The 13309-nt window shown below is 49.0% G+C and overlaps 1 protein-coding gene across 1 annotated transcript in view; it reads left to right on the top strand.

The window, feature by feature from the left end:
• reck (reversion-inducing-cysteine-rich protein with kazal motifs) overlaps positions 1-13202 on the top strand; it is a 32003-nt gene extending 18801 nt beyond the window's left edge. The window contains exons 12-21 of the mRNA XM_060045038.1: positions 2003-2139; positions 2898-3041; positions 3409-3609; positions 4629-4751; positions 5168-5339; positions 6009-6201; positions 6915-7125; positions 7564-7637; positions 8513-8668; positions 10871-13202. Of these exons, the coding sequence (XP_059901021.1) occupies positions 2003-2139; positions 2898-3041; positions 3409-3609; positions 4629-4751; positions 5168-5339; positions 6009-6201; positions 6915-7125; positions 7564-7637; positions 8513-8668; positions 10871-11080 (1621 nt within the window). The 3' untranslated portion in view covers positions 11081-13202. The remainder of the gene's footprint in view (positions 1-2002; positions 2140-2897; positions 3042-3408; positions 3610-4628; positions 4752-5167; positions 5340-6008; positions 6202-6914; positions 7126-7563; positions 7638-8512; positions 8669-10870) is intronic.
• Positions 13203-13309: the final 107 nt, after the last annotated feature.

Raw genomic sequence — 13309 nt, 5'->3', positions numbered from 1 at the left:
GTATCGGTCGGGAAGGGAAAAAATGGTATCTGAACGTCTCTGCTTTGATTTCTAACAGCAGAGCGCTGCTGGATATCGGACCGCTGCTGCTTGTGATGATAGACGCATGTTCCCTTAGTGACGTGTTCAGCTCCCCTAGACCCCAGTCCGCCCGGCGCCTTGATCAAACTCTGGGCCTTTGAAACCTTGTTGCTAATATCTATACTCTCCAAGGTCACTTTGCCTTCAACAGCCCTAAACCTTTACAGCTCCCTAATGCGTGTCAACACACACACACACACACACACACACGCACACGCACACGCATGCACGTGTGCAAATGAAAATATATGAGAGACATTCCAGAGCACATCTCAGCAACGTCTATGATCTTTGTTTTGGGCCCCAGCCTGTGGACAAACACGCTCACATGTAGAGAGTACACACTGTGTAGCGGGCGGCCATTGTGTTGGAGTGAAAGAGGGGATTACCGCTCCACACGCTGACTTCCTAGCCCCCCCTCTCCCTCTGCCAGCGCAACTTCTGTAAATAATGAGGTCATATGTTATCAGAGCCCACTATCAGTTGAAGGACAGAAACACATTGCCCCCGAACACAATCAATTACACTGAGCTTTGTTGTGTCATTACAATATCTGGCAAAACATTCAAAGAATGGAGAAAACCGATGTCTAGAACCGATTCTAGCATCCGCATAAAGCCAAGTTCAATAAGTGTCCGGCCCTTTAAGCAGTTAGTAGTGTGGAGTGTTGCTCAAAAGACTGAAGAGCAGCTCGCATCACCCTACCTACCCATCCTGCATCTCCCCACCCTGCATCTCCTCATCCTGCATCTCCCCATCCTGCATCTCCCCATCCTGCATCTCCCCACCCTGCATCTCCTCATCCTGCATCTCATCACCCTGCATCTCCCCATCCTGCATCTCCCCATCCTGCATCTCCCCATCCTGCATCTCCTCATCCTGCATCTCCCCATCCTGCATCTCCTCATCCTGCATCTCCCCATCCTGCATCTCCTCATCCTGCATCTCATCACCCTGCATCTCCCCATCCTGCATCTCCCCATCCTGCATCTCCTCATCCTGCATCTCCTCATCCTGCATCTCATCACCCTGCATCTCCCCATCCTGCATCTCCCCATCCTGCATCTCCTCATCCTGCATCTCCTCATCCTGCATCTCCTCATCCTGCATCTCCTCACCCTGCATCTCCTCATCCTGCATCTCCTCATCCTGCATCTCCCCATCCTGCATCTCCTCATCCTGCATCTCCTCATCCTGCATCTCCTCACCCTGCATCTCCTCATCCTGCATCTCCTCATCCTGCATCTCCCCACCCTGCATCTCCTCATCCTGCATCTCCTCATCCTGCATCTCCCCACCCTGCATCTCATCACCCTGCATCTCCTCATCCTGCATCTCATCACCCTGCATCTCATCACCCTGCATCTCATCACCAGTACTCTGATGATGTGCAGAAGGTCGGGGGAAAGTCTCCCTAATCTCACGGCGTGTGCAGATGTTAACGGGGTAGACTACCACAGTGTGAGCCCCTGAACGCTTCGGCCAGAGAGCGTTCGGGTCTTCATTGAATGTCAGGATAAGAAGTGAAGACGCATCGAGGAGCATTTACTTTTACATTCAGGGCATTGGGCCTTTTGACGCTTTTGTCAAAAGCGACCGACAATAAGTACATTTGTCAGAAGAAAGTGAAAAAGTAGATTGCTGTCGTGACAGTGAGGATGTTCATAGAACCAAGTGCCAAGCACTAACGATCGCTAGGGTAACCTATTCCCTGTATGCAACAAAGATAGCTAGGGTAAGAGGCTACACAACTAAGTACTATAAGTACGTCATACAATAAGTGTGTACATTAACTGCCAGGATGTATGACCTACAACAACTAGGAGGGTCTTGCTGGCTATGCAGAGTCAGAGAAGCACACACTTGGTTTGAGTGGTGTTTTGGTCCCAGAGCTGCAGAAGTTCCCATCTTGTGTCCTCAGGTCGGACTGCGTGGACATCCTGACGCAATGTGGGGACCTGAAGCGCTTCCACCAGGGCCAGACCCCCGAGAGGATCTGTGAGCTGCTGTCGCCCGTCGACGACCCGGAGAGCTGCATCCCCCTACACAGATACCTCAGTGAGTGAGAGAGTGAGGGTGTGAGAGAGAGTGAGAGAGTCAGAGAGTGAGGGAGTGAGAGAGAGTGAGAGAGTCAGAGAGTGAGGGAGTGAGAGTGAGGGAGTCAGAGAGTGAGGGAGTCAGAGAGTGAGGGAGTGAGAGTGAGGGAGTCAGAGAGTGAGGGAGTGAGAGAGAGTGAGGGAGTCAGAGAGTGAGGGAGTCAGAGAGTGAGGGTGTGAGAGAGAGTGAGAGAGTCAGAGAGTGAGGGTGTGAGAGAGAGTGAGGGAGTGAGTCAGGGAGTGAAAGTGTGAGTGAGGGAGTGAGGGACAGAGTGAGTCAGGGAGTGTGAGTGAGGGAGGAAGGGAGTTAGAGTGTGAGTGAGGGTGTTAGAGTGAGGGAGGGAGGGAGTGAGATAGTGAAAGAGTAAGAGTGATAGAGTGATCGAGTTGGAGTGAGTGAATGAGTGAATGACTGACGGACTGTGTGAGTGTCTGGTGCGTCAGTGTCCGAGTTACTGCGTGACTGACTGACTGACTGACTGACTGACTGACTGACTGACTGACTGACTGACTGACTGACTCACTGAGTGTGTGTGGGTGAGAGTGTGTAAGCGTATTGCACATTCACCTTTTCCCTTCTTAGTCTAGCCTATTAGTGATCCCTACTTTTACAAAACAAGCCCTGTGACTAGCGCATGACTTCAAAAAGTTATGGAAAGATTAGGTTCTATAATTAATTGATCTGTGTGTCTCTCCCTCCCTCTCCCTCACACAATCCAGACCCCAGCTCCCTGGCCAACAGCGCCAGAGGGGAGGTCACCCACCCGTGTAACCCCAACCCGTGTCCCAGCAACCACCTGTGTCAGGTCAACCGGAAGGGTTGCCCTGACGACTTCAACTGCCAGCCCTTCTTCTGTGTACCAGGTATACCCCCCCCCCCCCAGAGGAGGACTGTCCCTCATGTGTTCCTCAAGTTGACTTTCCCTCATGTGGTTCTCGGTCAGCAGCCTGACTGTCCCTCATGTGGCCCTCAGGCTGGGACTGGCCCTCATGTGGCCCTCAGCCTGACTGTCCCTCATGTGGCCCTCAGGCTGGGACTGTCCCTCATGTGGCCCTCAGCCTGGGACTGTCCTTCATGTGGCCCTCAGGATGGGGCCGGGTGTGGGTGGAGCCGGGTGGGTTCTGGGGGCATCCGGTCGAAGGCCTCTCAGCCCTCCTCCTCCTCCTCCTCCTCCACCAGGGCGTCGCCCCATCTCCTTCACTCAACACCTCTCTGTCCTCCCTCCCTCAGGCTGTAAACTGGGCGACGCGTCGGACTTCCTGGTCCCGATGGACACGCGGCTGCAGGTGCCCGTGCTGAGCCCGGGGGCGGGTGGCCAGGCGGACTGCTTCGAGGTGTGCGTGTGCGGGGCCAGCGGCCGCCTGGAGGACTGCAAAGAGATGCCCTGTGTGGACACCAGCAAGGCCTGCGTGGTGGGAGGGCAGAGGAAAAGTAGGCGTGGCATGTTCGTTCAAATTCGTTTACAACGGAGGCACTGCTGCACATCCCAGCAATAATACAGAGCACAGATTGGCAATATGCTTTTATATTTATATATTTTTAGGGTGAATAGTTATAGTTTCTTAATGTGATCAACCAGTTTCACCGATTACTGACGCTAAACAACAGAATCCGCTAGTGTCCATCTCAGAGCTCCCTCCGCCCCCTGGTGGACACCGACTGTAATAGCAGTCGCAGAATATCTTCCAGGATCAGAGAAAATTGTTTTCCTCTCCGCCTTCTCCCTCCCCCATATATTACTTGGAACCTGGAAAGGTTTGCTTTAGGATTTATTTTCTTTTGCACTAAAATAAATCCCAGGGGTTAGACTGAAATGGAGGGTGGGGATTAATACCATTAATTAGAGGCAGATGTGTGGGGGGTTTGCGACACACCAACACACACACACACACACACACACACACACACACACACACACACACACACACACACACACACACACACACACACACACACACACACACACACACACACACACACACACACACACACACACACACACACTGCTTTTCTTAGATGTGGCGTACTGAAGGAATGTAACGTCGGCCGGGGCCTTTTATGATAAGATCGGCTTCCTCTTCCTCCCCACTTAACTTCTTAAGCATTGAGAATGAGTTCCACTTACCCGGATGCTCACCATGCAACGCGTGGCCGGCGTGTCGAGGTGGAGGAAAGGAGTGATTCTAGTGTCTTGCCGTTAATGTTTGGTTATAGAACCAACACACAGCAGAACAACCGGGTCTTTATGTGTACTTACAGATCTATTCGTAAGCAGATGTAAATATTGATTCTAATTGTATCAAATGGATAAAGTAATCTTACTAATACGTTAGGGTACAGTCACCTTCAGCTCTACAGGGGGGCTCCTCTTACTGTGTCGCTGTGGTCCTCCAGGCCACGGGACCCCCTCAGAAGGGGGCTCCTCTTACTGTGTCGTTGTCCTCCTCCAGGCCACGGGACCCCCTTCAGGGTGGACTGCCACCCCTGCTCATGCTTCGCGGGGGAAACCATCTGCTCCAGCAGACAGTGCTACAGCCCGGACAGCTCGGACCAGGAACGCCAGCGCTTCACTGGTGTGTGTGTGTGCGTGTGTGTGTGTGTGTGTGTGTGTGTGTGTACAAATGTTTGTGTGTTTTTGAAGTGGCATCCTCGCAGTTGTCTATTGCCACAGGAACTACATGGTCTCTACAGTGAACCACCTAGTGGCCTTTAGTGGAACTACACGCTGGTCTCTACAGTGAACCACCTAGTGGCCTTTAGTGGAACTACACGCTAGTCTCTACAGTGAACCACCTAGTGGTCTTTAGAGGAACTACACGCTAGTCTCTACAGTGCACCACCTAGTGGCCTTTAGAGGAACTACATGTTAGTTTATGCAGTGAACCGCCTATAGGCCAATAGAGAAACTACATGCTAGTCTCTAGTGAACTCCTGAGACTGGCCGCCGCTTGGTGTACATATTTTGTGATATTTCACTGTCCTCTCACAGGTCTGCCGTGCGGCTGTCCTGACCACTTCGTCCCGGTGTGCGCGACGAACGGCCGGACCTATCCCAGTGCCTGTGTGGCGCGCTGCATGGGCTTCAAGGACCACCAGTTTGTCTACGGCCACTGCCGTCTCAACGAGCCCTGCTCCTCCAAGCCCTGCCAGAGGAACCAGAGGTCAGTGGGACCCCGTGAGCAGCTGATCAGAACACAAGAGGCACCTTTCTACCAGGATAGAAGGGTGGGGGTCCCACCTCCCTAACAGGGTAGACGGCTGGGGGCCCCACCGTCCTACCAGGGTGGAACGGTTGGCGGCCCCGTCTTTCTACCAGGGTGGTGGGCGGGGGGAGTGCACGGGCCCTGCTAGCCCTTAAAAGCACCGTTTACAAATTAGAATTCAAGTACATTTTTTATTAGCTTCATTTCATGCAGACTATGAGGACGTAACGTTGATGATGATAATGCGTTTCTATGATGCAATAAAAAACTTCTCACCATTAGCTCTGGTGCTCAGATGAAAACGTTTCCTAAATAACCTGTTCTTAATCGTGGCCCGGCGACATCAATGACGTCGTATTAAACATCATATATTGATGCAAATGCACACATGGACACAAACGCATTTAAACACACTCGGATGCACATCATATGAGCACACGTGCATTAATACACAAAAATAGTTGCACACACACACACACACACACACACACACACACACACACACACACACACACGTGAAGGCTTGCTGGAACTAAATCTTTAAAGAAATCTTTAAAGACTAATGAATGAATAATGCTCTCATTGTCCTGCTTGTGACCAGCTAACCCTTGGTGTCCGTGTGTCCAGGTGTGTTCCAAAGCGCCGTGTCTGCCTGAGCGACGCCACCGACTTCCCCTGTCGCCAGTACGAGTGTGTGGTCCGCCCCGCGGGCTGTGACAGCCAGCTGGACCCTGTGTGCGACACGGATGGCGTGGTCCACACAAACCTCTGCAAGCTCCACCAATCAGGGAAGGCCCTGGCATACATGGGGCAATGCCAGGTACTGAACAGCAAAGCCGGCCACCTCTGAGTCACGTCATGAGTGTTTTAAAGGCATCAGAGTTCCTTGTTCCTGGGAAGGCCTTGTGACCAAGGTACTAAAGTTAGAGTTATGGTGACTGGAGCTGGGAAAAATACCCTATAAGAGGAGCTCTGGAAAAAACACTTTGAACACACTTCAATATGGATGTTATGGGATTAAAATGTGCAGTTAGTATATAACGTGCAGTGATCAGGGCTGAATTTTAGTCACCTTGTTTTCTTCCATGTGTGGAGCCACTCGCCAGAGTCGGAGCTACGGCTCTGTGTAGGCTTCCATTTTCTGCGTTTTGCTGCGGTAATAAACAAGTAAACCATCTTTCTCTGGAACAAATTAGGAGGATGTCGAAACATTGAGGCAATGTTGCAGACTCGGCACACGGCGCCTTCCCCAAATGTCAGCTGAATTATTGCTCCACTTGTTGACGTTTCCGATCCGGTAGACTTGCAGAACAGATGAGGAGCATGATCGGCTACCAGCCCCTTGTTTAGTGGCGCCATTCTCTCATTTAGAACTCCGTTAAGGCAGAAGTAAAAAGGATTTTCTGATGGGAAAATCTTTTCATGGAGCCCAGGATTGCGCTTCTGAAAGTTAAACACTAGATTGTAAATGTGATTTGAATGTGACTTGAGATGTGTGCGTGCGTGTGTGTGCGTGCGTGTGTGTCTCTGCAGGAGGACTGCAGGAAGCCGCAGCCTGTCTGTGGGCAGAACAGTGAGACCTACAACAGTGTGTGCGAGGCCTTCTCGGACCGCGTGGCCGTGGACTATGAGGGCCCCTGCCACGCCGTGGGGGCGGGGGCAGACTACGCAGTCGGCTCCGGCTGTGACCTGGTCGCCTGTCCAGCGCCGTCCCACCCGCACTGCGTCCCGGTCACCCCGCCTGGTGGGTGCAGAGGTCACCTAGGATGCACGGCGTGTACCATGTGGTGCATGCTCTGTGTAAAGATGAGAACAGAGCATGCACCATGTGGTGCATGCTCTGTGTAAAGATGAACACAGAGCATGTACCATGTGGTGCATGCACTGTGTAAAGATGAGAACAGAGCATGTACCATGTGGTGCATGCACTGTGTAAAGTTGAACACAGAGCATGCACCATGTGGCATATGCAAGGCATGTATTGTGTACATTCGTGGATGAGGACTTAGGAAAGAACTATTCCCCCGTCCACATTTTTACCCATCGGTCGGGTATCGAACCGACCACCCTGCTGTTACCGGTCAAACTCCTTAACCAGTAGGCCACAGATGCCCGTATCAGCCTTGCGGCCCCTGCTGGCTCATGCTGGCCCTTCTTTGACCTTTGGGGACTCTGATTCCAGGAGCCTGCTGTCCTGTGTGTGCCAGCGTCCTGCGGGTCCTCTGGAACCGAGAGCAGATGAACGTCTTCGCCAAGGTACAGAGATCACATCCCCTGAGAACTCTGACTACTCATGTCTGACATATATGGAAGAACACTAGTGCATTCATGACATGTCTTCATGACTTTGATTTTACCTATTTTGATATTTTATACATATTGCACTCACACATCTCACACAACTCATTTGCTCCTTGTCTGTTTTGGAGCTGACAGGTAAATGATGTTTAGAAGCTTGCCTGTGAAGTAAATATGTTCAAATATGGTCTAACTGCAAGTCTTTGCCACTAGGGGGCACCGTAGACCCAAGTGTGCAGTCCCATCATCTCAAGAGCTGATTAAGCAAACTAAATTACACTTTTATATCCAATACGAACTCTTTGATTATTCACAGAACTGAAAACGTATTCATAACAAAACCAAACTAGATGTATTAAAGCTGGTAACATGCTTTACAGTTTAAGAGCCCCAACTAGACCCTGCTTTACAGCCTCAGATCCCAAACTAGACCATGCAATTCCCAAAGTCTGGGGCACCAAATCAGTGATTCAAAACGCTTGTGTAAACCTCTGACTCTCTGTCTCTGTCTGTCTGTCTCGCTCTCGCTCACTCTCGGTCCGTCTCTCTCTCTCGCTCTCTGTCTCGCTCTCTGTCCATCTCTCTCTCTCTCTCTCTGTCCGTCTCTCTCTCTCTCTCTGTCCTTCTCTCTCTCTCTCTCTCTGTCTGTCTCTTTATGTCTGTCTCTGTCCGTTTCTCTCTGTCTGTCTCTTTATCTATCTGTCTCTCTCACTGTCTGTCTCTTTATCTGTCTGTCTCTCTCTCTCTGTCTCTCTGTCCGTCTCTCTCTGTCTCTCTGGCTGTCTCTCTGTCCGTCTGTCTGTCTGTCTGTCTGTCTGTCCGTCCGTCCCCAGTTGGACCGTGACCGGCCCGTGACGGTCCAGGACGTGCTGCAGATCCTGCGTCTGCACGTGTCGGTGCCGCAGTGCGACTTGTTCGGCTACCTGAGCATCGACCACGAGCTGGTGGTGGTCATCGCTCACCTGGACGACCGGCCCACCCGCCTGCAGGTCAGGGAGACCCCCACGCACACACGCATCCACACGCACACATACCATGAGTTTGCATGATACTCACCTTGGTCGTGGCCTCTACCCAGGGCCAGCCCCACTTCTTTCCTTCATTCTTAATCCACGTCCCAGTGCGGTGTGTCTGGCCCTAACTCTGTACTGTATGTTTGGCCCTAACTCTAACCCTAACCCTGTACTGTGTGTTTGGCTCTACCGCTTACCCTAACCCTGTACCGTTTGTTTGGCCCTAACCCTGTACTGTATGTTTGGCCCTAACTCTTACCCTGTACTGTGTGTTTGGCCCCAACTCTAACCCTAACCCTGTACTGTGTGTTTGGCCCCAACTCTAACCCTAACCCTGTACTGTGTGTTTGGCCCCAACTCTAACCCTAACCCAGCACTGTCAGTGTGACGTCCTCAATGTGTTGGACCTTAGACCAGAGTAAAGAGTGGATGCACCGATGGTCATTGACCTTCACTTCCGATTGTGTTTCCGTTCCACTTTAATTCCTTACTTGGATTTGATCAATGTAAAGTGTACAGAATAAACGTTAACAGTCCTCCTCACCTATCAAGGTTGGAGGTGCTCCTACAGCAGTGTCTATACTGCCAGCTGTATTTCATCCTCCTTGACTTTGTTGTGATTCAAAGGCAGCCTAACAGAAAGTAAGGCTGCTTTTATAGATAAAGTAATCTTATGAAAAGAAAATGTTTTGTTTTTTTTAACAATAATCTACGCCACACAATTTTCAAGGCTAGATATTTCTCAGTCTTTCAACATAAATTACAATGGGTTGCATTTGTAAAGTTGGCTGATGCAACTTTAGGTACAGCTACACTGTACCTATATCAAGGTAGTTACCTTTACCTCCACTATGTACTGTAATGCAATGTCAAGACATTAGATAACAGACGCTTTTATTTTGACACGGTTGATGTTGTTGCAGACCAAGATGTGAAGTTGAAGGTCTTTTTTGGTATCACAGTTTAGATTGTCAAGATGAATATACATGCATTCTTTTGCCCTTGAGAAATTAACAATTACAGTATATAAACCTAAATATTGATTCGACAGCCTTTTAGGGTTACATTTCTCTCTGTATTATTTATATTATTGTATTATTTATATTATTATTATTTTATATGTTTATGTTAAAAAAATTATGTTAACATGCTTATGTTCAGGTTAAACATACATCGCATACTTTACAAAAATGTGTTTCACTGCTTCTCAATACATTAATTTGAAGTAAAATTTTAATGCAAGCTATTAATTAAAATTATTTGAATGCTAAATGACTGAACTATGTTCAGTGCTTTTCGTGAAGCCAAGTAGTGTCCCAACCCATTCCAGGACTCATTCGACAGATTGAACATCACAACATGGCTCGAGGCAAAGATAAATGAAACGTCATATGTTGTAACGAAGATGGCGGTGATGATGAGCTGGCAGCCATTACATCCCCAGGTACATGAAGGATTAGGGCTAGGACCCTTTGGCTGTGAATGCCCAGTGCACTTTGGAGAACCAGTGGGTCCCACGCAGAACTACCTTTCGACGTGATGGATGCTAAAGGACAGATGGTTCATCCAATCACCTGCCAAGTATATGTTAACGTGCATGCCCTTTTCCAAACACTTTCCGAGGACAATTTCCAAAAGTTCTGTGAAACAAACTTATCTGCGGTCTTCCGCCTCCTCCGTAACGGGTGGGATAGGTGGGCGAGGTGAGTCAGGTGGGTTAGGTTTGGGCTCCATCATCCTACATCCCATCAGCGGGGGACACCTCACCCCCAGCACGGTGATCTCCTCATATGGCCGTGGGGACAGGATCATCCTCCCCGTCTTCTGCCACAAATGTCAAGCTACGTTCACCCCTCTCTCTGTCTTGCCCTCTGTCCTGTCCTATCTCCTCTGACCTCTGTCCTCTCCTCTGTCGGACTGACATAACCTCAGCTGTGCCCCTCCGAGGTTGTTCCTGAGTAATATTGTTACTCCGGAAGTAACAATATCAGCTGGGACAAATCCTCTCAAATCTGTTTTATTTTTTTACTTTGTTTTTCAGTGTATTTAAAACAGTTTCTTATTGTGTGGATCTTTTGAGTCTCTTGACTCGGCAGCAAGACGAATGTACCCAAAACACAAAGAGAATACACACAGTCTATTGTAACATGTCGCACCCCTACTCTGCTACCCCAACAGGTGGAGGCCTGCAGCAAGGAGGCGGAGAAGATGGACTCGCTCATCAACTACGGAAGCCCCACGCTGGTCTCCCACGCGCCGCTCTCCTCCTTCCTGTCCGCTGAGACCAGGGTGCCTGTCCTGCACCCGTCTGGAGCCACCGCCTGCTCCCCGCCCTCGCTGCTCAGCGTGTTGCTCCTCCTGGGACTCCTCCTGTCCAGCACCATGTGACCGTCCTCCTCCTGTAGGCCATATGACCCTCCCCCCTCCTCCTCCTCCTGTATGCCAATTTACCCTCCTCTTCCTGTAGGCCAATTGACCCTCCTCTTCCTGTAGGCTACTTTACCCTCCTCCCCCTCCCCCTCCCCCTCCTCCTCCTCCCCCTCCTCCTGTAGGCTGTGTGATCCTCCTCCTCCTCCCCCTCCTCCTGGTGGCTGTGTGATCCCCCTCCTCCTCCTCCTCCTCCTCCTTCTCCTCCTCCTCTTCCTCCTCCTCCGCCTGTAGGCCGTGTGATCCTCCTCCTCCTCCTCCTCCTCCTGTAGGCCATGTGACCCTCCTCCCCCCCCCCTACGCCTCCTCCTCCTGGAGGTCTTGTGATGGTCCACCCCCCTCAGGGACCTCGGCTCTGCTGGACCACTCGGCCTCCAGCGATGGAAACAGACCGAGAAGATCCAGGAGACTCGGTTTCCATGGCAACGCGCTTCGCACCAGACAGACCACAACGTTGAATATTGAAGGGAACTGCAACAGGATGAAGTATTACTGTTAAGAACATCCTCCAGAACGTCCGCAGTGCAACCTCAAGTTCCTTCTTGTTTTGCTTTTATGGAGCAAGAAAAAAAATACCAAAACAACACCACCACCACCGTTAGCTAGGCGGAGCTTCAACTCTCCCTCTGATGTGGAGTCGCCGGCGTATTACACAATCAAGTTTTATGATTAATAATAGAGCTGTTATTGCTGTTATGAAGAAGGGGGTATGCAGGACAGTTTCATTTAGAATCAAATGGTGTGTGTGTGTGTGTGTGTGTGTGTGTGTGTGTGTGTGTGTGTGTGTGTGTGTGTGTGTGTGTGTGTGTGTGTGTGTGTGTGTGTGTGTGTGTGTGTGTGTGTGTGTGTGTGTCATGTTGGTTCTTGTCCTCCATCTTTGTTTTACTGTCAAAACCATCCTTTAATTCTCCTTGCATATGTGGTTGTTTTGCAAGAAACTTCCAAAATGCCGAATATAAATCTTCCCAGGGAATTTGCACATACAGAGATAGAAAAGCTCCCTGCGAACACAGAGATGTTAGGAACTAATTGTTTATTTACGTTGTAGCAAAACAAATTGCTACTTTTCATAAATGATATATTTGATTGTTTGACCTATATTGCCTAATGTAAATACGAGTAACGGCCGGATGTCTGAACCTTTAACCTCATCAGTGTTATTGTCCCTGGTCCAGGGCTTCTAGTGAAGATGCCAGATAGCTCAAAGGAAACTCATGCTGGAGTCAACATTTGCTCTTTGGCCGCAAAGTTAAAAGCAGCCTTTAAATCTGCGTTTAAGAGGCATTCTTTAAATTGCTAGTTTGCATTATTCCTTGCTTCAAGAGAGTTGTATTGTTGGCACATTTGAAGTATTAAGAAACAGACATTAAACTTTGTATCAAAAGAGGATCCACAGCCATTCAATGACCAATGACAATCACTTAATTCCTCCCATAGTGCAGAGGGATCTCCAAATACATGTTATGAGTCATGAAAATGCAATACATTTTTACTTTTGTACTTTTGGTTTTTACAAGTGTTTCTAATTGGTGTGTCTCTGAAATGGACAGCAAAAACAATCACCTATTTGCCACGTTACTTTTTTTTTAAATATAATTAGTTCTTATTGATGATTATTCTGTATGCATGGACATTTTGAAGTAATATTTTCCCAGAATGTATAATTTTGTGTTCATGCCAGTCTGACAGTATTACAGAGCTGCACAATTCCCTAGAAGTCCAGCTATTATTGCTGTTTTTATTTTTGTTGACCTATGACCTATGGTTTGTCCAGTATTCAAGCTGAACTGGATTATTCCAGTTGTACTCCATACAGTGCCTGAGTACTTATCCTACAAAGTGAACTCTACTGAGAACCATCTTGCTTGTCAGTGAACAGCCTAGGAGGGCTTTGCCCTCCACATGTTAAGACGGGGCTTTAGCCGTCTACGGTTTTGGATTTCTAGCTTTTATGCGACCCGATGCAAATGTAGCACCAGTATCGACATTCAAGTCCATTCAGAAAAGAACAGTATGTAAACAATTTTGTGTTTTACAGTGAAAGGTACAATCTGTAACCCAAATAAAAGAAAAAACAAATGTACTCAAGCGATGGAAATTATTTTAATAATTGCAATGAAAAGACGAAATGGCAAAAAGTATTCTTTATAGTTTCCTGTAAACAAAGAGGGGTACGCCAGCTTTTAATTT

This window comes from Gadus macrocephalus, chromosome 23 (genome assembly GCF_031168955.1).
Source record: "Gadus macrocephalus chromosome 23, ASM3116895v1".
Taxonomy (NCBI): Eukaryota; Metazoa; Chordata; class Actinopteri; order Gadiformes; family Gadidae; genus Gadus; species Gadus macrocephalus.
This window is presented reverse-complemented; position numbering and strand designations above follow the sequence as displayed.